Source organism: Anabrus simplex, chromosome 1 (genome assembly GCF_040414725.1).
Source record: "Anabrus simplex isolate iqAnaSimp1 chromosome 1, ASM4041472v1, whole genome shotgun sequence".
NCBI classification, from domain to species: domain Eukaryota; kingdom Metazoa; phylum Arthropoda; class Insecta; order Orthoptera; family Tettigoniidae; genus Anabrus; species Anabrus simplex.
The window spans coordinates 1,305,092,899-1,305,118,681 of record NC_090265.1 but is presented as its reverse complement, the minus strand read 5'-3'; the positions used below and the strand labels follow the sequence as shown (position 1 = coordinate 1,305,118,681).

Genomic DNA, 25,783 nt, shown 5'->3' with positions numbered 1-25,783 from the left:
TGAGTACTTACCGGGTGAGTTGGCTGTGCAGTTAGGGGTGCGCAGCTGTGAGCTTGCATCCGGAAGATAGTGGGTTCGAACCCCACTGTCAGCAGTCCTGAAGATGGTTTTCCATGGTTTCCCATTTTCACACCAGGCAAATGCTCTGGCTGTACCTTAATTAATGCCATGGCTGCTTCTTTCCCATTCCTAGGTCTTTCCTATCCCATTGTCACCATAAGACGTATCTGTGTCGGTGCGACGTAAAGCAAATAGCAAAAAAAAACTTAGTACTTTCCGTTTATGTCAATAAAAACCGATATCATGCCAGTCATGTGTGTCAATTATTACCTCTCTACCACCAATATTCCTTGAAGTATTGTCTCGTCAAATGTTAATGGACTTCTGGGTCATCCTGTATATCTGCCATGAATAGTTTTGCAAAGAAAGATAAGATGACACTGCTTTTTATCTGAAGATAGAAATTAAATGTTATTCAACAAGAGACTTATTTCTTATGTATGACAGGATTTTCCCATAATATGCTTGTAATGTTTAAGTAACATCACTGAACTGATAATGAAATGAGAGTGAGAATCAAGTTTCTGTATTGGAGAATAAAATGCACAATTCCCTTAAATGAAACAAAATCAGAACACAGAGGTTATGAAGTACTTCATAACTTCTCAAAGCTGCACGTGGTGGTGGTGGTGGTGGGGATAATGGTGATGTGCAAAATGTAGGAAGGTGTTATTCTGGGTGTGCTGGTCAGAAGACATAAGTTGTGTGGTATTTTATTGTATCAATACCAAACAGATGGCAAAGGAAGGGGAAGAGATGAGAGTCATTCCAGAGAGTTGTTGGTGTCTTTTTTTTTAATATGGTAGGAATTATACTAGAGATAAATTGTGGAGGTCATTAGAAGTGGAAATTATTTCAATCATGGAATAATGGGACATTAGCAAATGCCAAGTTTGTCATTTCTGACATCAGTAGAGATTTTGCAGTATGCTATACATTTTAAAGTATGGGACTATCCATTTCTCCCATAGCATTTATTTTATTAAATGTGTTTATTTACAGTCATTTTCAGTCCACTTTTTAAATTCCAAAGCACTGTAGTACACAGAAGGAAAAATGTTCACATAAATTCTCTTTTCATTCATTGTAATACACAGAAGGAAAAATGCTTACACAAATTCTCTTTTCATATACTGTAGCATAAAATCTTATGGAAGTCATAAAAACCGTCCATTCAAGGATGACAGCCATAAAGGAAGTGTGGATACCATGGATGGAGAAGAAAAGAAGGATGCTAGTAAAGAAGATCTGGAGCAGGAAGGTGGTAAGTGCTCATTTATTTTTTTTAAAGATGGGAACTGGAATAACTGAGTATCTATAGAAGAACTAAGCTGCAATGTTATTGGTCCTTTGCTGTTCTTAATGGCATTTCTTCCATCTGAATTCATTCTAAAAATGATTATATTATAAATGTAGTTAAGTAAAAGTAAACTCGTGTCCTCATCCTAAGGTGGTGCAGCTCCTGTTAGGCACACCCCCAATGGATGTGAGCTTCATGTACCATTTCAACCACATACCAGCCCTCCTACTACTCTTAAATTTCTGGTAGTACTGCGAATCGAACTCGGGCCCCCGATGAGGCAGTTAATAACACTAACTGTTATGCTACGGAGGTGGACATGTAGTGAAGTGAAGTTGATATTATCAGTCTATTGTGTTGTTTGGTCAATAGTCTGATGAACTTTTATCAGGCAGGAATAACAAACTTAATAGTGTATCTATATAAAATTTATCAAGCCGCTGGCGGCAGCTGTGACTTATGTCCTCGTACACATCTTCCTCCAACAATCTTCTTCATATTGAATTTAGTTTATCGATATACTTCCGATTACTAAACGGGCCAGTTTTAGCATGAAACCAGCATCCACATAAGTTACACTGAATAGTTGGTGGAGACCTCAGTTAAGTTTAATGGAGCTATTGAGTTTTTTCTTTGACCTCTGTTTGTGTCTGCTGCTTTCTTCTTCAGTACAGATGACAGTAGAAACAGTGTGGTGTGTAAGTGAATGATTTTCAGCAAGTGCATACTATGGTTGTAATGAAATGTCGTATGGCTTTTAGTGCCGGGATATCCCAAGACGGGTTTGGCTCGCCAGGTGCAGGTCTTTCTATTGGACTCCCGTAGGCGACCTGCGCGTCGTGATGAGGATGAAATGATGATGAAGACAACACATACACACAGCTCCCGTGCCATTGGAATTAACCAATTAAGGTTAAAATCCCCGACCCGGCCGGGAGTCGAACCCGGGACCCTCTGAACCGAAGGCCAGTACGCTGACCGTTCAGCCAACGAGTTGGACACTATGGTTGTGGATCAACACTTGTCAGCTTCATGTTGTGTTTAAGTTAGTCTTTGTAGCACTTCAGTAGTGCTCCTTTAGCTTCATGCTGGAGCAAAATTAATTGTAAAGCCATAAAGGATTTAGCGAGTAAGCCTGATATCATCCATATTATTATTGTGATTATCATCATCATTATCATTACCATGTTACTGGATTCTTAGATCAATCCAAAGATTGGACAGTACAGATGCAGAAGCCTGTACCATTGCTGAGATGAAGTCTGGGTTTACTCCAATGTTTTGGACTTCCCTGGTATCATCCATATGGTGTACAGATTAACAGTAAAATATTGTTGCATCTCTGGAGACATGAAATATAAGAAAGTCCACTTCAGCTATGTTCAGCTTTGTACAGTAAGGTGGATGCATTTTGCAACACGGCCGTAGTTCTCACTTATTGTGTCAGTCGCTCTCAGTCTCCTGTCTGTCCCTCCCATTGCTCTTCTCTCTCCTCCTCATGACATGCACTTGCATGCAGCACTATGAAATTACAAGCGCCTGGCATGCTCCCAGGTAGCACAGCGGATTCACTGTAGGCTATAATATTTGTGCCTACCATGATAAGGTTCGAATCCTGGTGTGAACAATTTTTTGTTTTGTTCCCAAATTAATACACTGTGATGATGTCAGGCAACAAACTCACCAAATTTGGCCGAGATAACCATGAGCGCCCGCAGGATCTTTTCCAGGGGGGGCACATTAACAATTTTCTTGAATATAAAAAACAATATAACGTCAGCAACATTAAATTGTTTACAGAAACTTCCGATTGTAAAAGATGCTAGATGACTGTCAGTAAGTTCAGTTTATGAAATAATCTGGTATGATATTAAACCAGTTGAACATCAACCTTTTTAGAATTCCAGGGGGGGAAAGACTCTGAATACCCATGGAGATAACTTCAATACTAAATGTGTCACTCCATTCTGATATGGCACATTATTCACATGCGTCAAGAGAGCAAATGCGGCACTAGTCCAACATGGCAACTTTAGGATTCATGAGGAAGAAATTTGGTGTAGCATTTATCCTACGGCTGCTCAGAAGTGGATATGGCAGTGGCAGGTGTCAGGGGACATTGCATGTCTACCAGGCAGTGGTGCATCAGGCTGCTGTAATCTCAGTGAATACAACACTGGAACTGGTACCATTTTTTGTACTTCCAAAGTTCCAGTGTTGTACTCAAAATGGAGATGTTGAAATCTGGAAGAGTTTTGTTGGGTGAAGGTTGAGCAGGTATTCAGAGTTTTGAACATTGATAGAGAGAGTGAATTGACCATATGCTTTCTTGAAGCAATTGACTGACACTAGTAGTTTATTGGGTACAAGAGCAGGTGATACAACATCATCTGTGTATTGCAGTCACTGTAGCAACCTTAGTCAGCCTGTGGAAATGGAATGTTCCTAGTCTGAAGAGTCCTCCATCAAAACGATACCTAATATTACACCTGGGTTCTCTGTTGTTGTTTCATGTAGCCTTGCAGCCAGGTATACAGCAAGGAACACTGGAGCAAGTTCACACCTTATATTTTAGTCCAAAATTGATTTGAAAAGCCTCTGAGATATTATTTTGATCAAGAATCTACCCAGACATGCCATCATGGAGAGTCTGGATCAGATCAACAAAATGCTGAAGACAGCCGATGTGTTTCACCACTGCCCACATGGCTGGTCTTGGGATGAATCAAATGCCTTTCCCAGGTTGAGACTTACAAGGAAGGTTTCTGTTCTATTTGCATTTTTCCTGAAGCTGTTTTGCACAGAAGACCATGTCAGTTGTGCCTCTGAAGCAGGAAGGATTCTCTCATAGATAGTCTGGAGATGATTAAACAAAATTCTAGTAATAACTTCGTTCATGCTGGAGAGTAGTCATATGTTGTGATAGTTTCCACAAATGCCACAATCACCTTTCTTGAATATAGTAATGACAGTGGCATTTTTAAAGTCACTGGATACATCTCAGATCTTCCAGAAGACCTATCTCGCATCCACAACATGGGAGATGGGTAAGTAAGGCATTGCCTATAAGGGAGAAGTACATTGGGGACTACATGTACCCCAGGACCACTACAGTAGCCGTGAAGGCTTTAAAAGAACCATGAAAAATGATGGCAAATTGGGCTCTGGTGAAGATACTGCTGCTTTGTGGTATAAGGAGTTGGATCTCCAAAGGCTAAGGGAAGAAACTGATTACTGAACCAAGAGACAACAAAAGCCAGACTGATCTATCAGGTAAATGACCAAGGCAACAGAAAAGGGATCATTGGTACTATATTTAGCAACATGGAATGTGAGAGCACTGGGTAAACCTGGAGCAATGAAAAACTTTAAATGAGAATTGAAGACATAAGTGACTGTAGCAACAATCCAAGAGCTGAAATGGAAAAGAAGTGAAATTGTGACTGCTAATGGAACTGCCATCCATTGTTTTTGGGGCTGCATCATGAAGAAAGTCTTCAGTAGCAGTGGTATTTCTGTTTAAATTGTCCCCTCTATGATTTCATGGCTGTCAGTAAGAATGGTAGAATTGTCGGCTGTTTTCAGTGTTCCTGTTGAAGAACAAATTGGACCATACAGTTCTTCTATGCTGTCATAGAAGTTCCTCCATGTTTAGTTAGTTTTTGAAGGAATTGTTGGCAGTAAGAACTGCAGGAGTAGACCAAAGCATGAATATGACAAACAGATTAGAGTAGATGTAGGATATAGTCTATATAAATAAAGTTGTAGGGGGTCCACTGACTGAAATTTCATTTGCTTTGCCAATATTTCAGATATTTATCTGTTTTAGGTCAACTCAAGACCAAATCATGGTGTTTATTTTTCGTGTCTGTTTATCTGTTGCACCATCATGGCAAAACGGCTGGATAGATCTCAACCAAACGTCATATTTAGTGTATACTCATCCCGGGGAAGGTTTTGATATGCATGTCATTTTAAAATCTTTGAATAGACAGGGGGGGGTTGTTTATAGGAAAACCACAACAGATTTCCTCCATTTTCTCTTATACTATTGATTTTCTGTAAAATTCGTGGACTGTATGTGAAACGTCTCTTCATTATAAACAACTTTTGTTATAATTTAGCTTACTCTTCAAACAACAGAGAAAATTACTATTTTCTGCGGTTATAATGCTCTGCGTTGAGTGACCGACAGACCAACAACGAACCTTCAGGTTACCATGGCAACGTCTCTGACTTCTTGCCAGCAGGGAAGTAACGTATTGCCATTTTCATCATCATTCCTGTAAATTCGTGGTTGTTACTTGGGTAGAAAGCAAGAGAGACATCAATCTGCCATCCTGCGGGATATTGTGGAATATTGTTGGAGGTTATAACCGTCCTCGAATAGCTTAAGTAATAACACCATTAGTCATCTTCTTATTATCTGTTTACCTAAGAATCCCTGCACCTGATTTTCTCCTCTGTTACTGTTTTCTTATATCCATAACTCGTACCAGCATAATTTATTTAGGGGCATTTGATTTTCCAATACATTCACTTGGTATTCACATATTTATTCCATCCGGCTGTCCTCAGTTATAAACCTATTAATTTCAACTATCTTAACTGTATTATTTTCTTCCTTAATTACTCCGTATGTATGCGAGTGCTATTCCCGAAACCTGGACACTCTTTTCTTTGAGGAGATAATCTAAGCTATGCAAATATATAACATTTGGCCCCGGAAAATATCAAAATATGGATGCAATTTTAATGATGATGCAGACCTTAATTTCAGGATAATTGGTGACTAAACGGTAAGTCGTATCACAAAACAGAAAGCACAATCGCCTCTCATTTCGGACAGATCTACAACTTTGGTCCTATGACTTTTTGTCGTATTTCTATCCCTTGTATGTTAAATAGAGCTGTATTTCTCAATTTCAAGTTAATTTTGTAATTTTTACACTATAGATTATCGTTTGGCACACTTATAGGAAAGGCATGTACATTGACATGACCAGTGACCATATGATAGCCAAATTTTATGATTCTAGCTGTTACATGATTATCAAAAATATAAAGTAGTATGTGAAAACTGTACAAAATTTCACCCCATTCAATGACTCGAACTCAATCTAACCTATAAATATAGGAGATACGAGAAGATGTCATAGGACCAACCATGTAGAACACTGAGAACACTGAAAGAAGCATCTGATGGTGAAGTCCAATCGTAGATATGTCGTACAGTTTCAAGGCAGTAACTCTCGAAATAAAGGTCTGCACTTTCAGACATGTCCATGCTTATCTGTATAAATAAGTTGTAGGGGGTCCGCTGTCTGTAATTTCGTTTGTTTTGCCAATATTTCAGATATTTATCTGTTTTAGGTCAACTCAAGACCGAATCGGTGGTTTTTATTTTTTGTGCCTGTTTGCCTGTTCCTCCATCACTGCGAAACGACGGGATAGATCTCAACCAAACATCCTATTTAGAATATACTCATCCCGGGGAAAGTTTTGATATGCATTTCATTTAAACATCTTTAAATAGACTGGCGGTTTATAGGAAATCCACAACGGTTTTCCTCCATTTTCTCTTATACTATTGATTTTCTGTAAAATTCGTGGACTGTATGTGAAACGTCTCTTCATTATAAACAACTTTTGTTATAATTTAGCTTACCCTTCAAACGACAGAGAAAATTACTATTTTCTGCGGGTATAATGCTCTGCATTGAGTGACCGACAGACCGACAACGAACCTACAGTTTACCATGGCAAGGTCTCTGACTGCTTGCCAGCAGAGAAGAAATATGTTGCCATTATCGTCATCGTTCCTGTAAATTTGTGGTTGTCCTTGGGTAGAAAGCAAAAGAGACATCAATCGGCCATTCTGCGGGTTATTGACAGAATATCATTCTAGATTATAATCATCCTCGAATAGCTTAAGTAATAAATCCAATAGTCATCTTCTTATCTGTTTACCTAAGAATCCTTGTGCCTAAATTTCTCCTCTGTTACAGCTTTCTTATATCCATAACTCATACCAACATAATTTATTTAGGGGCATTTGATTTTCCAATACATCCACTTGGAATTTACATATTAGTACTATCCAGCTGTCCTCAGTTATAATCCTATCTTCTATTAATTTCAACTTTTGTAATTGTATTACTTTCTTCCTTAATTACTCTGTATGTATGCGAATGCTAATGCCGAAACCTGGACACTCTTCTCTTTGAGGAAATAGTCCAAGATATGCAAAACTGTATACCTTTTGGCCCTGGAAAATATCGAAATATCAAAAATGCAATTTTAATGACGGTGCAGACCTTCATTTTGGGTTAATTGGTGACTAAACGATAAGTGGTATTACAAAGCAGATAGCATATTCGCCGTTCTGTTTGGAGAGATGAACAACTTTGGTCATATGACTTATTGTCGTGTCTCGATTGTTGATACGTTAGATAGCGCTGCATTTCTTGATTATAATCAGATCTTTCGAACTTGACTGTGACTTGCATTACCAAAAAGGGCCTGTCTTTATAATGAAAACTCGTCATATCTATTGTGAATGGCAGCTGCCAGGTGAGGCTGCCATTATAGTAGAAACTCTAGATCTCGATTGTGATTGGCAGTAGGAAATGTGGCCTGCCATTATCCTCAAAACTTCCCCAATATCTACCTTACATCGGAAACAACGTATTTCGTCCTCCCTGTTTTGTTTCTATGATAGCGCTAAGAAGCATGCAATTTAATATAATCTTCCTCACTGCCTTTACAGCAATTTACGGAGCAATCTGTATACAATGTAGAATACCCTAGCGAAGCACGGGTACATTTGCTAGTAGTTACATAAAAATGAAAATATTAGTCCAGACAGGTGGTATGGAGAGGTGCATCAAGTCAGTGTATGGATTGATGATCCAAACAACAACAGCAGAAGTTCCTCAGGTCTCTGGCATCTCTTATTTGTGTCTGACATTTTGGTTCGAGATCCAGGAAATATACTTTCTTTATGTTTGAGGATGAATCTTGAAATAGGTATTGATAGGTTTTCCATTTCACTTTGAGAGAAAATCTTCAAACCAGTCTTGCCTCTTCTTTTCCAGAAAACCAATGTTTCCATCAGCTGACTCTGTAACTTTTATTGTAATGTGGCCCTTTCTTGTTCAACATCCTTTGAGTTCACTGGATTATTTGCCAGTTGGTCAGAGATCATATTTTGGAAATGCACAGCAACAGATTAAATCTTCCACCTGGATGGATTATGGAAGTTATTTTGTGGTTTTTGGTGTAGAGAGATCTTGAGTTGGTGGATGAAGAGTTAACATTCATCAATATATCTTGTAGTCCTGGTGATGAGGACATCCTTCTTGTCATGTTGCCAATTGATGACATAGACAGGAATGTGCCAGCGCTTTGAATAGTTGCCAAGTCTTTGCGTACTATAACATTTTCTTCAAATTCTAGCACTGAAGTGTCCAAGCAGATAAAGCTCATCTGTATTTAGTACCTTGGTGATAACTGTACTTAAGTAGTTACAGGACTGGTTCTTCACATGATTTCCAGCATCTAAGGTTGAAGCATAGGCAAAGATGAGAGTCACAAAGCTATCTCTTGAGAGTGTAACATACATACATACATACATACATACATACATACATACATACATACATACATACATACATACATACATACATACATACATACATACATACATACATACATACATACATACATACATACATACATACATACATACATACATACATACATACATACATACATACATACATACATACATACATACATACATACATACATACATACATACATACATACATACATACATACATACATACATACATACATACATACATACATACATACATACATACATACATACATACATACATACATACATACATACATACATACATACATACATACATACATACATACATACATACATACATACATACATACATACATACATACATACATACATACATACATACATACATACATACATACATACATACATACATACATACATACATACATACATACATACATACATACATACATACATACATACATACATACATACATACATACATACATACATACATACATACATACATACATACATACATACATACATACATACATACATACATACATACATACATACATACATACATACATACATACATACATACATACATACATCATTCTAGACTGTTATGCCTTTCAGCGTTCAGTCTGCAAGCCCGTGTGAATTTACCATACGTCACCACAATCCTCTATTGTAACTACTGCTATGGCCTCATTAGTTTTATACTTCTTAATTTTAAATCGTTAGAAACTGAGTCTAACCATTGTCATCTTGGTCTCCCTCTACTTCTCTTACCCTCCATAACAGAGTCCATTATTCTCCTAGGTAAACTATCTTCCTCCATTCGTCTCACATGATCCCACCACCGAAGCTGGTTTATGTGTACAGCTTCATCCATCGAGTTCATAAGTAACTTAGCCTTTATCTCCTCATTCTGAGTACCCTCCTGCCATTGTTCCAACCTGTTTATACTAGCAATGTCTGTTACTTCTAAATTATGAATAAGATATCCTGACTCCACCCAGCTTTCGCTCCCATAAAGCAAAGTTGCTCTGAAAACACATCGATGTAAAGATGGTTTAGTCTGGGAGCTGACTTCCTTCTTATGGAATACTGTTGATCACAACTGTGAGCTCACTGCATTAGCTTTACTGTACCTTGCTTCAATCTCCTTTACTATATTACCATCCTGGTAGAACACACATCCTAAATACTTGAAATTATCTACCTGTTCCAGCTTTGTATTACCAATATGATATTCAGTTCCTGCCAAATTTCTTATCTACTGACATCAGTTTAGTCTTCGAAAGGCTAATTTTCATATCATACTCATTGCACCTATTTTCAAGTTCCAAGATATTAGACTGCAGGCTTTCAGCACAATCTGCCATTAACACCATGTCATCAGCACAGGCCAAACTGCTTACTACATTTCCACCTAACTGAATCCCTCCCTGCCACTTTATACCTTTCAGCAGATGATCCGTGTAAACTGCAAACAACACAGGTGAAAGATCACAACCTTGCCTAACCCCTGTAAGTACCCTGAACCAAGAACTCATTCTACCATCAATTCTCACTGCATCTTAATTGTCAACACAAATGCCTTAGATTGATTTTAATAATCTACCCTTAATACTATAGTCACCCAGTATGGTGAACAACTTTTCACTCAGTACCCTGTCATATGACTTCTCTAGATCTACTAAACATAAACACAACTGTCTATTGTAGCATTTTTCAATTACTTGACGCATACTGAAAATCTGATCATGACAGCCCCTTTGTGGTCTGAAACCACACTGGTTTTCATTCAACTCCCTCTCAACCACTGATCGCACCCTCCCTTCCATGATGCCAGTGAATACTTTACCTGGTATACTAACCAATGGGATACCTCAATAGTTGTTGCAATCCTTCCTGTTCCCCTGCTTATAGATAGGTGCAATTACTGCTTTTGTCCAATCTGAAGGTATGCTACCAACACTCCATGCTAATGTTACTACTTTATGAAGCCATTTCATCCCTGCTTTCCTACTATACTTCACCATTTCAGGTCTAATTTCATCTATTCCTGCTGCTTTATGACAATGGAGTTTATTTACCATCCTTTCCACTTCCTGAAGCATAATTTCACCAACATCATGTTCCACCTCCCCATGAGGTCCGTTGTTTGCAACACCACCGTGAAGATTTCCTTTTACCTGTCCAGAGATTCCCTCAGATCTGTTATGAGTTCACCTGAATTACCCAAAACACGGTTCATTTCCTCTATCCCTCCCTTCCTTTCTTTATTACTGTCCAGAAAGGTTTCCCTGCTGCTTGACCTAGCCTTTCCAGGTTATTAGCAAACTCTTCTCACAACTTATTTTTGGATTCAGCAACTATTTGTTTTGCTCTGTTTAAATCAGCACCGTTGGCAGCGGTTGCCGGGCTCACTACTCAGGGCACCGTTGACGTCGGCCCAGCTCGCAATGGGCTGCGCTAACTTTGGCCTTGCTCACAGATGGATTTCAGTTGTACTATAAGGTACGGGAAAAAGAGTGGAGTTAAAAGGACACTTCAAGAAAGCTTTTTTGCATAATTTATTGAGATAAATACCCCACGTATTTATACAAGGACATCAGACGCTCATCAGCTTAATTATGTCTGCATTAACGATACTTTTGAGCTGGCTCATTCAAAGTGCCGATTTAGCAGAGCTCTCGGTTGACGACTTCTCAATTCTTCTGTGAGGTATTTTTCATCAATAAAATTCCAAGTTTGACCTGCAGGGCGATGATACCATACTTCTGCACCTTCCATACTCTACAGAGTGAGAGTCTATTTACTATAAATTTGGGGAATGGGCTGAGTTCGTCAGAGTGGTGCCACAATCGATCCATCTCGAAAAGAGCACTCTCGGTGGTACCTGGAGCTGATCTGGGGTGGTACCTGGAGCTAACCTGGAAGAGGGCGATTACTACATCACCTGAACCACCCCTGGACAATCATCACCCTGGACTGTCACATTGAGCTGGGAGTATTTTGCCATCAAAAACGTTCAAAAAATATTCTTGAGTCATTAATTAGGAAGTACAAGGCTATCTTGCACAGTTTATTATACGATTTATGTCATTGAATTATAATATAATAATGAAGTGTCTAATATTGGGACATGTTTCGTTCGACATAGCGAACATCATCAGAAGAATTTTATAATTTTAATATATCATCTTCAATACGGTTTTAATATGAGATTAATTACATGTAATGATTTATGTTAACCAGATGAATGGACACTCCTTACTGGACACTATTCCCAGGTGTTAGCTAGGGAAATTCAAAATAATATTTCATGTTATATTTAAAAAAACTTTGTTCTGAAAGGAAACATAGATTTCAACATCTGTTAAATTGTGCAGCTGATGGCACCAGCTTTAGCAGAGATACAATATCTGATTTGTTTTATAGAAATAATATTGTTCCTGTTAATTTTGTCTGCAACCTTAGGAAAATTCTTAATGGGAAACAACCCAAGATTAACTCGCTCTTTCTCTATACACCAAGTAACACCAGAAAGAGTTTTATAGTGCAGAGCATTGCCACACACTTCGTGACTGGTTATGCCCCTAGTGTAGGTTCACTTTCAGAGTTTGCATTTAAAATTTTCTTAATAAACCTGTTATTGTAATCAAAGAACCATTTTTAGTCGAATCTACTTATGAGAATAAGAAATCTGTTCTTGCTGGTCCTTCCATTAAGATTTCCTATACAGGCCTAGAAATACTTAGTTCACTACAGATCAGTGTAATACAGAGAATCGTAAATCTCCTAAGGGTATAATATGATAATCATTAATCTTTTTCTGACTACAATTGAAGCAAGTTGGTTATCATCAATGTTGTTTTTACAGCAAATCCTTCACCATAAATTTGGCACTCTCCTTAACTGGATTCTATAAATTTACTTTTACCAGAGAGTCTGGTTTCACTCAAGGCAGCAACATCAGTATTCAGTCTGGAAACCTCATGGTCAACAAGAGCTGCTCTTCTTTCAAGTCTGTCACAAGTCTTGTCAAGAAAAACTCTATTGGTCCATGTACCTTGGGAGGCGCCCAATGGAGGGCCAGCATTTCCTCGTGGGAATTATCAAGTACTGTAAAACAGAAATAAACAATATACAGTACCGGACTTTTACAAACGTATCCTTGTATATGTCCTAACTTCAAAAGTCTTGATCATTGAAGTTATTCTTATTCCTAAAATCATAATTGGGTTTAAATAATTGTCTTGAAAACTGTCTGTAAACGAATAGGGGTAGAAAATCTCCAGGACGAGGAAATTAGGCACAAGTACATGGATATAATTAGTGAGAAGTTCTGAACAGTGGACAGTAGGCAGTTTCAGGATATAGAAAGAGAATGGGTGGCATACAGAGATGCTGTAGTAGCAACACCAAGGGAATGCTTAGGAACACCTGTGTGTAAAGATGGGAAAAAGCAAGCATCTTGGTGGAATGATGAAGTGAGAGCAGCTTGTAAATGCAAAAGGAAGGCTTATCAGAAATGGCTCCAAACAAGGGCTGATGTAGACTGCGGATGGACACTCCTTACTTAGGTAAATATGACGAGCAAGCCTTGGCTAATTGCATGGTGAAATACAATTTACATGTGCCTTTTTCATGTGTGAAACAAATTACACTGAACCAATTTGCTGATTGAGCTGTTTATATCCTTAGGACCTCACAATGTTGAAATCCGGTGGAACTTTGGCTCAGAAACAATCAGCTGACGAAGGCAACGCTGAGGAACCATCTGCACAATGGGTGAAACGAGAAGCTGGATCTACTGATGGTACAGGCAATTCGAGACAGGCTGGTATAATTCCTGGCGAGAGTGAATCGCCAGTAGAACGGCCTCTCCCATTTAAGCATGACACGTTCACATTTACCCAATGGTCATGGGAGGAAATATCGACGAAGTTGTCAATGCTGCCATTAACCGTCGGCTTGATGGCTATGCTAGATGATGAAATGTTAAGTGTTTTAAAGCTTATCATGCCATGCTGTCTAGGCTGTCTCATTCATAAGCCGAAGGTTAGGATGACTAATATCATCATCCTCACAAGATGAATTGCAGGTACGAAGTAACACGCCCATTGAGATGGCTTCGTTTGTGCAACAGAGTAAGATAGCTCATTTCATGCCGAAGTATCAGTCAACTACCGGGTACACCATTTCCGACAGTGATAGTGTCGGTGCGATAGAATGGAAGGATTTTATGGTGAGTGGGCATTACAATTTTCTACATACTTTACCAAAGACAGATAACTTGGAAAAACTGAAGTTGTATGGAATTTCCTCCCACATTCACGGGAACTTAGAGAATCATGACAGTCGTTATCAAGGATACGTATTAAATGAATACAGAATATACAGAGCATGAACTGTTAGTGTCACCTTCTACAAATGAAGATAAGCTCTGGCTCCGTCTGGATCATGCATTTAGTGTGGTAGACAAAACGATACAATAGAGGACATTTACGTCTAATTGGTCTCTCGACCCCATGACAATCTCCACTTGCAGAAATAGGGATTTGATTCATATCTTAGGTGCAAGTGATACAGTCGAATTTGACATAGAGACCAATCAATCAATCAATCAATCAATCAATCAATCAATCAATCAATCAATCAATCAATACTGATCTGCATTCAGGGCAGTCGCCCAGGTGGTGGATTCCCTATCTGTTGTTTTCCTAACCTTTTCTTAAATTATTGCAAAGAAATTGGAAATTTATTGAACATTTCCCTTGGTAAGTTATTCCAATCCATAACTCCCCTTCCTATAAATGAATATTTGCCCCAATTCGTCCTCTTGAATTCCATCTTTATCTTCATATTGTGATCTTTCATACTTTTAAAGACATCACTCAAACTTATTAGTCTACTGATGTCCTCCCACGCCATCTCTCCACTGACAGCTCGAAACATACCACTTAGTTGAGCAGCTCGTCTTCTTTCTCCCAAGTCTTCCCAGCCCAAACTTTGCAACATTTTTGTAACGCTACTCTTTTGTCGGAAATCGCCCAGAACAAATCGAGCTGCTTTTCTATAGATTTTTCCAGTTCCTCAATCAAGTAATCCTGGTGAGGGTCCCATATACTGGAACCTACTCTAGTTGGTGTCTCACCAGAGACAAATATACTCTCTCCTTTACATCCTTACTACAACCCCTAAATACCCTCATAACCATGTGCAGAGATCTGTACCCTTTATTTACAATCATATTTATGTGATTACCCCAATGAAGATCTTTCCTTATATTAATACCTAGGTATTACAATGATCCCCAAAGGGAATTTTCACCCCATCAATGCAGTAATTAAAACTGAGAGTACTTTTTTGTGTGAACTCACAACCTGACTTTTATCCCCGTTTATCATCATACCATTGCCTACTGTCCATCTCACAACATTATCGAGGTCATTTTGCAGTTGCTCACAATCTTGTAACTTATTTATTACTCTGTACAGAAAAACATCATCTGCAAAAAGCCTTGTCTCTGATTCCACTTCTCTACACATATCATTGATATATATATATATATATATATTAGAAAACATAAAGGTCCAATAATACTGCCTTGAGGAATTCCCCTCTTAATTATTACAGGGACAGATAAAGCTTCACCTACACTAATTCTCTGAGTTCTGTTTTCTAGAAACAGAGCCAGCCATTCAGTCACTCTTTTGTCAAGTCCAATTGCACTCATTTTTGCCAGTAGTCTCGCATGATCTACCCTATCAAATGCCTTAGACAAGTCAATCGTGATACAGTCCAATTGACCTCCTGAATGCAGGATATCTGCTATATCTTGCTGGAAACCTACAAGTTGGACTTCAGTGGAATAACCTTTCCTAAACCCAAACTGCCTTCTATCAAACCAGTTATTAATTTTGCAAACATGTCTTATATAATCAGAAAGAATGCTTTCCCAAAGCTTACATGCAATGCATGTCAAACTTACTGGCCTGTAATTTTCAGCTTTATGTCTATCACCCTTTCCTTTATATACAGGGGTTACTATAGCAACTCTACATTAATTTGGTAAAGTTCCTTCATGCAAACAATAATCAAACAAGTACTTCAGATATGGTACTATATCCCAACCCATTGACTTTTGTACCTTACTGTAAATGTCATTGCTGACATAGGTAAATTTTAATACTTCTTTAGTATTAGTCACCTCCTCTATCTGGAGATTATCCTTGTAACCAACAATCTTTACATACTGCTGATTGAATACTTCTGCCTATCTGCCCATAATCCTTCTACTTTGTGAGTTCCGAATATTCTAATAACAAGATCCTCACATACACACTCCCCTTGTTCATTAATGATTCCTAAAATGTCCTTCTTGGAACCTTTTTCTGCCTTAAAGTACCTATATATACTCTTCCGTTTTTCACTAAAATTTGTATGGCCGCCAATTATGCTTGCCATCATGTTATCCTTAGTGACTTCTTTGCTAGATTCAATTTCCTAGTAAGCTCCTTCAATTTCTCCTTACTTCCACAGCCATTTCTAACTCTATTTCTATCCAACCTGCACCTCCTTCTAAGTCTCTTTACTTCTCTGTTATAATATAGTGGATCTTTATCATTCCTTATCACCTTTAAAGGTATAAACCTATTTTCACATTCCTCAACAATTGATTTAAACCAATCAGTACTTGGATGGGTGACCAATGTAGAAGGTGTCCTCCTATATCCATATAAGATGGAGCCGTTGGGAATGCCTACACCGTTTACTTTCTTTTCTGTGAAAGGAGTACAAAAGCAGTCCCAACAAATTCTTTGGAAATTTGGTTTCGTCCCATGGCCGTCTACCTTCAATCCCAAAATGTATCGTAGGAATGCCTCACTCGGTTCTCAATGGCTCCATGCCCAATACAAGCCATTACAACACCATTTCTTTACAATGGTACCTATTAAGAAATTGAATGGAAACTTAATGAAACAGAGAGCTTCACTTATGCTCAAACAAAGTGTTCAAATCTCATTTGTATTTTGTGATGACGAAACACAAGGAATGGCTCCTTTGGGCATGGCGCATTTGTAAGCCTGAGGTGGATGGGGAGCAGGAATTAGCAATTATGATGCAGTCAGTGGTACAACACTTCTTTATTTGACATAATTTATTGTTTCTATTTGTACAGACACTGTAATAAAATATATTTACATTAGTTTGTTGTATTTATTTATTTGCTCCTTCATATCCATGTGGCAAGGTACTTATATGATCTGGTAACATAATCCGCTTCTTGTCGGTAGATGACAGTGTCAACTGACATTTTTTTATTGTTCTCAGAGAGTGTTGCCGAGACCGTATGTAATACTGATCTACAAACAATTCCTTATCGTCAAAGAGACATTTTAAATAATCTTTGAAGTGTATTTCGCAGTTGTCGCTAATAGTGCGAGCGTTCGTTCGACCCCTTTATGTTTCTGTGTAGATAAACCATCAAGGAAATGAAGGGCATAGGTTTTCGCTCGTAACCCCACAAACTCTACAATTTCTTTGTAGTCTACCTCATCTGCCCATAATCCTTCTACTTTGTGAGTTCCGAATATTCTAATAACATAGCCAGGAGGTGCATTTTCAAAGTCCAGTTTGGAGCTCAACCATGGGTTTCGCATCATAGTTGACAATGGATGCATGTGTTGAGATTGAAAATGCCACAGTGAGCTATCAGTGTCAGTGTATAATAAGTGGGCATTCTCGTCAAATACTTGCAAAATGTGAAATAGAAAGAATAATTTTCTAAATTTGCAAATTCTAAGATCGCAAACCCCAATTGTATAGGTTTGTTTAAATGGATCTCTGTGTTCTCGACCTCACAAAAGTAGTTGTCATCAGTTTTGAGGAACTTCTTAGCCCCTACTAAAATGAATTTTCCTGTCCACTGTTAGTATTCATCTTGGCTTTTTAAACACTGATCTTCTTATATCTAAAGACATTTTCACAAGTTTTTCCCAATTAATGCATTATTCATAAGCTTGTACAAATCACTGTACTTTTGTACAAGCATTTCGTCATTTTACAATATTATCCTCAATGTACTCTTTTAAGATGAAACCTTGGGAAAATATATATACTTTGTGTACACGGGATATCTTAAGACCTTTATCAACGTAGAATTACAGTGCAATATTGTGCGCCATATATCTGTCCTTATTTAACAACGTGGTGCACAGTCTCTCGAGATAGTGATGCGGTGCAAGAGGCATTTGATGATGACTGTCGTGCTTATCTACAGGGTACTCAAGATATGAACATTAAAACAAGAATAATAGTTAACACCACCTTTCCAATACTTATCTTTCCTATATTTAGGAAATAAACATTACAACAGGCGTTGTAAGATGGGACATGTTTCGCTTAACAGTCGTAAGCATCATCAGCCGAAAATAAATCTTAGCCTAAAGTTAGGTCAGGGCCCTGAACCTAGTGTCCTTAACATATATGGCACCCTAAAAATCAACATTTATATTTATAAAATGAAAATAGGCTTAAAACTAGTGTGAAAAAACATGGAATGTTACAACATGGCTAAGAGAAAAAACACAATCGAGTTGAGACAGAGGATAAGAACAGAAAGTAGGCTACAATACAGAGCTGGTAGTGAAATAATTAAAATCATTAGGATATCATTGTTACCAGTCAGTCAATCAGAATGTTCAAACATAAAAACAAGCGTGAAAATATATAAGAGTGTTCATCATGGCTGAGTTAGAAAAAACACGTAATCGTGTTGCCAGAGGTAAAAACATAAGGTACAACATAGAGCTGGCAGTCTAATATCAAACTCATGACTGCCAGTCAGTTAATAAGCATGTTCATATATAACAAAACATGATGGTTATATTCTTTTAAGTGAAGAAATAATTAAATCCCACTCTTGTATAGATACGTGAGAACGGGCGAGAGAAATCATATGTTGTAGCAGACATGGAGTAGTAACACTTCAAACAGGATTGATCACGCCTGAAGCCGCTTCATTATTGCTGGGAGTTCAAGACCAAAACGGAAAACATATGCTACAACATATGATTTCTCTCGCCCGTTCTCACGTATCTATACAAGAGTGGGATTTAATTATTTCTTCACTTAAAAGAATATAACCATCATGTTTTGTTATATATGAACATGCTTATTAACTGACCGGCAGCCATGAGTTTGATATTACACTGCCAGCTCTATGTTGTACCTTATGTTTTTACCTCTGGCAACACGATTACATGTTTTTTCTAACTCAGCCATGATGAACACTCTTATATATTTTCATGCTTGTTTTTATGTTTGAACATTCTGATTGACTGACTGGTAACAATGATATCCTAATGATTTTAATTTTTTCACTACCAGCTCTGTATTGTAGCCTACTTTCTGTTCTTATCCTCTGTCTCAACTCGATTATGTTTTTTCTCTTAGCCATGTTGTAACATTCCATGTTTTTTCACACTAGTTTTAAGCCTATTTTCATTTTATAAATATAAATGTTGATTCTTAAGGTGCCATATATGTTAAGGACACTAGGTTCAGGGCCCTGACCTATCTTTAGGCTAAGATTTATTTTCGGCTGATGATGCTTACGACTGTTAAGCGAAACATGTCCCATCTTATAACGCCTGTTGTAATGTTTATTTCCTAAATATAGGAAAGATAAGTATTGGAAAGGTGGTGTTAACTATTATTCTTGTTTTAATGTTCATATCTGATGTCCAATACGGTCTACAATGAGATTTATTACTTGTAGGGTACTCAAGATCCATAACTGCTAAAAAGCATTTATCGGATTGATCAGTCCAGCTTTCCCATTCCACGGGTACCTCGGTTTCTGTTGACAAAAGCTCAATCGGAAGTTTATTTAACATACATTTAGAGTACAGCGAATTAATATTGAGATACAATATATATTCATCTGGTTTGTTTTCATCATTCACATAACTGTGTATACATTGAGAGACACTACCGCGCATGCTGTCTTGAATTGCTGTATACACATTCGCATCACGAATAATTTTAAAATCACCATTATTCCAGCTCACCTCACAGTACCACGTATAACCAAGTGCTCCCTGAAAATAAACGCGATCTACTCCATACACCTCATAGGACACTGTGTGGAATTGTTCAAACACATCAACCAATATAGCAACATCAAGGTCGAGATAATAATTATGATATTCCTCGAATCTTTGCATTCCTTTTACATCCCAAACAGCAAAAGCTTTCATTTTATCTTGTCCCTATCCTGTTAAAAAGGAAAACCATGCAGCGTCATTGCTTGGTAAGGACATGTTTAGTTTCTCAACTGTATCAAACCACTCATATGGAAATACAGCTTTTTCATCTGCATGTACAGCATACCTTTGGCGTTCAATATTTTTAGTAAGGTTGGACAAGGGCGTAGATAGGAAATTACAGCTATCACAAATTTTGAATCTCACCTGATCTATCAATACATATAGGGTATCAATTTTTTCAAACCCTTTCACCCGTATCTGTACCGATTCACCAAATGTTCAAATTACATCCCTTAACAATAAATGTGAATCGTACCCCACTTGCAATTTTCCATACAATGCCAACAACGTGCATGGTAGGAACACCCGCTTCCATCTATAGTATTTTTACTATAGTGGATCACAAGAGCACGTTCCGTTATCTCGTTGCCGCATATTAGACAGTTAGATGACGTTGCAGCAGATGGCGACAACCAGTCTTTTGTCCACAGCTTTATAGACTCAATAAATGTGGCGGCTACATCATTAACCGTGTTCACAGTTTGTAATTCTTTGTGTATCACTTCCCCATTAAGAAGTGCACATCAGGCGGATCTGGAAGGGACATGATGCTTTGTTTCATCAATATATGACCCAAAGTCAGTGTATATTACTATACTATGCATTCTTCCGGGCTTGTCCGATACAGTGAGAGTATTATCATTCTGTAAAGAAAAAATTTCCAGTTAGATGACGTCGCACCAGATGACGACAACCAGTCTTTTGTCCACAGCTTTATAGACTCAATAAATGTGGCGGCTACATCATTAACCGTGTTCACAGTTTGTAATTCTTTGTGTATCACTTCCCCATTAAGAAGTGCACATCAGGCGGATCTGGAAGGGACATGCTGCTTTGTTTCATCAATATATGACCCAAAGTCAGTGTATATTACTATACTATGCATTCTTCTGGGCTTGTCTGATACAGTGAGAGTATTATCATCCTGTAAAGAAAAAATTTCCAGAAAGATTTTCTGGGAGTATGGTAACAACAGCAAGTATTACAAATCTCACAAATTCTCACTTATATCTTGTCCTGGAGAAATGCATCTAACCATGATATTAACGAAAAATTTTTATTGGAATAGAATATATATATACTCTTAAATGTCATGTTCCTTTCATGCCTGATAACCTGTGCTTATTGAATATCTGTAAATTAAATCTATTAATTTGCGTATGCCACTCCCTTATGTTATTCATAGTCACTTTAACGTCTGAAATCAAATACCTTTTGTCCGCTAGCCACACCTCGATCCTATGGCATACCTGACGGGCATTCATTGTTTCTCAGGAATGTGGTAAAGAGCAATACAGCCAAGCACAGTACTCTGTTGTCTGCATCCTCCATCGATGTACAGTAGGTTGGAGACCTTGTATTTCTTCCGGTAGGCTGGCCAGCATTGTTGAGTTGACAAGGTGCCATCGTAAACCACCAGCGATGGATGCCAACGAAGTTGTACCCAGAACCATGAGCTATTGGGTAATGATCGATGTCCAATAATTTCTGATACGCCTTGTCGAAGAAATCAATAGATTCCAGGATATCTACATCCAGGAGTATATCTAGGCGGGAAGGAAAGTGCGACTCCACTTCTTCCCCCCCATGGAGAAAGATGCCTGAGGCATGCAGTGCCAAGTGTATAGAGTTCTCTGTTTCGACGTACTGTATTATGAAGTTTTCTGCCTTTTCTTAGGTAGCAGCCCACCAGTAGCCAGCAGATGGAGTAGCGTTGATAATACTTCGAGCCATTGCTAGAGAATGCATGACACTCCCGTCTGCTACCTAGCTTTTATACAATGCACTGTCCACGACTTTCTGTTGCAAGTCACTGCGCGTGCATATAGTTCAGTACACCAGTATAAGATTTCTTTGCATGACCTGGCTTGTTCAAAGAGGAAGTAAGGATTTATTTGCATACTTATTTAAAGGGAAGCACTGTTCACGACCGTCGCCAGCGAGGTAACGTTAGCGCTGACCGTCGCGAGCCAGGCCAATGTCAGCAGTGCCCCCAGTAGCGAGCAAGGCCCCCGCCGCCAACAGTGCCAATTTTATATATATATCCTTTATGCCCCTGGTGGCTATATAATATTTGCACATATCTGACATTTCTCCATTTTTATTTTTTTTTCCTGTGTAGCTTTGTCAAAAACCCAAGAAACTTGTTTTAATAAAATCTTCAGTATTTTGTTATGAATTCTGGTTTCCACAGTATTATTTCTCATTTGTGAGTCTGTGAGGGTGCATAGGTTCAAGTATAAATGATTTTAGTTCTCTGCAATCCTTGTACCTATCATGATAATACTCAGCCACTGTAGAAGTGCCCTTAATTGATAAAACTTGATAGTGTTAGTGAGTCTGTTTTTATAAGGCATTGATCAAGACAATCTAGGCAACTCTGCAGCTAATTTTGGAATGTTATTTCTAGTGCATATCTTCCTCTCTTTTGGAAATATGACTACCACTGTCTTCATATATGACCTGTTGCAAGGAAAGAGACTCAAAGTCAAAAAGTGTCGGTGGTGTAAAAATTGTATTTCTATGTTTTGACTCCTTGCACTACCTATGGATCTTTTTATCAAACTAAGTTATGCAGCAGTCGGAGTCTTCGCCACTCAATGTTATGAAAATTTTGTACAATTGGTAAGAAAATTCGTGAAAGCTGTAATTGCGTTTTTCTCAAAATACAGTTTTCTTAATAGCAACAGTCAATAATTAATATTTTCTGAAGTATTGCACCTAGAATCATGAATTCCGTTTTTTAAATGCTTAGTATTTTATGCCAATTTTAGAACCACAAAAATCTCAAAAATGAAAAATCCAACTTTAGGTCTCTTTCCATGCAACGGGTCACATATCTATATTTCTATGTTTTTATCCATTTTAATAGCAACAGTCAATAATTAATATTTTCTGAAGTATTGCACCTAGAATCATGAACTCCTTTTTTTAAATGCTTAGTATTTAATACCAATTTTAGAACCACAAAAATCTCAAAAATGAAAAATCCAACTTTAGGTCTCTTTCTGTGCAACGGGTCACATATTTATATTTCTATGTTTTTATCCATTTTATATCTAATATATTTGTTTAAGTTGGTTTCTCATACTTCTTTCTTGCATAATGGTGTAATCATCTCTTTCTTCCAGTCATCTGGTACCGGTATCTTAGTATCTTTCTATATTGCACCTAGTGTTCTGTTAACCCACTGCATACCATGTATTCCTGCTGCTTTTATCATATCTACTCCTGGTGGCTTTCCTCGTTTCATCACTTTCATGGCATTTTCTCTTTGTGCCCATGTCATAGGACTCTTTGTTTGCTCAGGTTCAATGAGCTCTTGGATCTTGTGTTACTTTCCTTTCATCCCATTCAGCAGCTTGTCAAAATGAGTCTTTATCTTCCTTCTTATCCCTTATCCATTCCCAAAAATGGTCCTCTCTTTCAATGTTTCAATTGTTTTAAAATCATCTCTGTCTGATCTTCTACTCTTCAATACTCCATGAAACATTTTCTGGTTCCCTTTACAGTCTTCTTCTAGTGTTCTTGTAAATGTTGCCCAGCTTTTGACCTTTTTTTTTTTCCCCTCATAATTCTCTTCACCAGTAGTTTCCTATCTGTGTATTCTTGTTCAAGGTTTGCTATCTTTTTAACATACCTTGGATGATTTTTTCCAACATCCTGGTTTTTATTTGCTACATTTCAGTCTTTAGTAACCCTTTTTTTCTCTTTCATTCCACCAACTTGTTACCTTCTCCTTTTTCTCTTCCCCCAGTTTTACTACAGTTTTAATAGCATACATTTTTAAATTATGATATAAAATAGAAAATGCACGTTGAATAATTGTTTGTTTTTTGTTTTGTTATGGACTCAGGTCTGAACTACAAGAGTTATAGTAAAAGAACAATCTGTTTCAGTAATTAGCCATCACTGTGTTTCAGTGTTCTTTTAAGATTGACCATAATTAAATATATGGAGAAAAAGCATGTTCTTGTACAAATTTTCATTGTGTTAAAACTTTCAAACATATCTCTAGATTTAGATGATGAAGGTGAAGGTGAAGAAGGTGGTCCAGATGATGAAATGGGAATAGATAATGGTACAGAAGATGCAATGCTACAAGACTACCCCTCAGACTGCTGTCCTGATCATTGCTACAAGCGCTTCCCCTTCCTAGCTGGTGATGATGATTCTCCATTCTGGCAAGGATGGACTAATCTGCGTCTCAAAACATTCCAACTCATCGAAAACAAGTACTTTGAGACAGCTGTAATTACAATGATCTTGCTCAGCAGTTTAGCATTGGTAAGATCACATGTCATTCTGTTATTTACCCACTTTCTTAACTGCATTTTAAATGTTTCTTGACAGAAAATTCTGCTTTAAGTATTCAGTACCTAATTCATTATGAAGAACTTAATTTTCTTTTTTTTTGGACACAGGCATTGGAAGATGTACACTTGCCACAACGTCCAATTCTACAAGATATCCTCTATTACATGGATCGAATATTTACAGTTATTTTCTTCATTGAGATGTTGATTAAATGGCTGGCTCTTGGATTTAAAAAATACTTTACAAATGCATGGTGCTGGTTGGATTTCGTCATTGTAATGGTACGTATGAATTTTCACTGTAATATCTATTCATTTGAACTATCAGGGTGTAAAAGCAACCTTAAAAGAAGAATACCATATATTTACAGTATTTATAATTGAATTTTATGGAATACTTATAAAGACTAAAACCATTTATATATCGGTTCACATCTGGTTCAAAAGAGAAACTCTCCATGGCTTAGATGATTAGACACTGACGTTTCACTACTATATTATGTTTTTAAAATCTTGTGATTGAATGTGAAATTTATATTCACAATGTTACCAAAACACAATTTTTCAGTCTTAATTTGGCTCTAGTACAGTCGAGAGCACAGAATTGTACCAATTCATCTAGTCTCCAATAGTGTGTTTTCTTATCTATTGTTGGCAGGATCTTATTCATTTTGCTGGTCAAAACCAGCCACTTTATGAACCAGTCTTATTGGTTTGAAGTAAATTCCAATGCACAGAAAAAAGATCAGCTTTTAGTGAGACGTGAAAGGGAAGAGTAAAGAAAAAGTTGACCTGAGTGGTTGAAATGCATTGCCTTGTAAAGTGTGATTACACTGGGCATGTGAAACAGTACTCTGAAGGCATGAAAAGAGGTACCTCTACTGTGTCGCACACAAACAGGCACACAGTGGACCGAAATTGACTGGAGCAGTCGTGGGTTCTATAGTCATATTAAGTATATGCATTTTATTTATGTAAGATTAAATAATTATGGTTAATTATATTTGTTCTATTACCATTTCTTTGACATCAAACAGTTATAATAGTGATATAACTAAATTTAATGAAAATGTATTTATTTACATTTACAGTCATACAGAAGGACAACATGAATAATAATATTAATAATTTAATGTTGCTATTTGCAACC

At 37.5% G+C, this 25,783-nt stretch overlaps 1 protein-coding gene across 1 annotated transcript in view; it reads left to right on the top strand.

Annotated features, from left to right (window-relative positions):
• The window catches only part of para (paralytic), a 947,817-nt gene that overhangs the window by 775,317 nt on the left and 146,717 nt on the right, over positions 1–25,783 (top strand). The window contains exons 25-27 of the mRNA XM_067137715.2: positions 1,200–1,324; positions 24,336–24,604; positions 24,742–24,915. Coding sequence (XP_066993816.2) covers positions 1,200–1,324; positions 24,336–24,604; positions 24,742–24,915 — 568 coding nt within the window. The remainder of the gene's footprint in view (positions 1–1,199; positions 1,325–24,335; positions 24,605–24,741; positions 24,916–25,783) is intronic.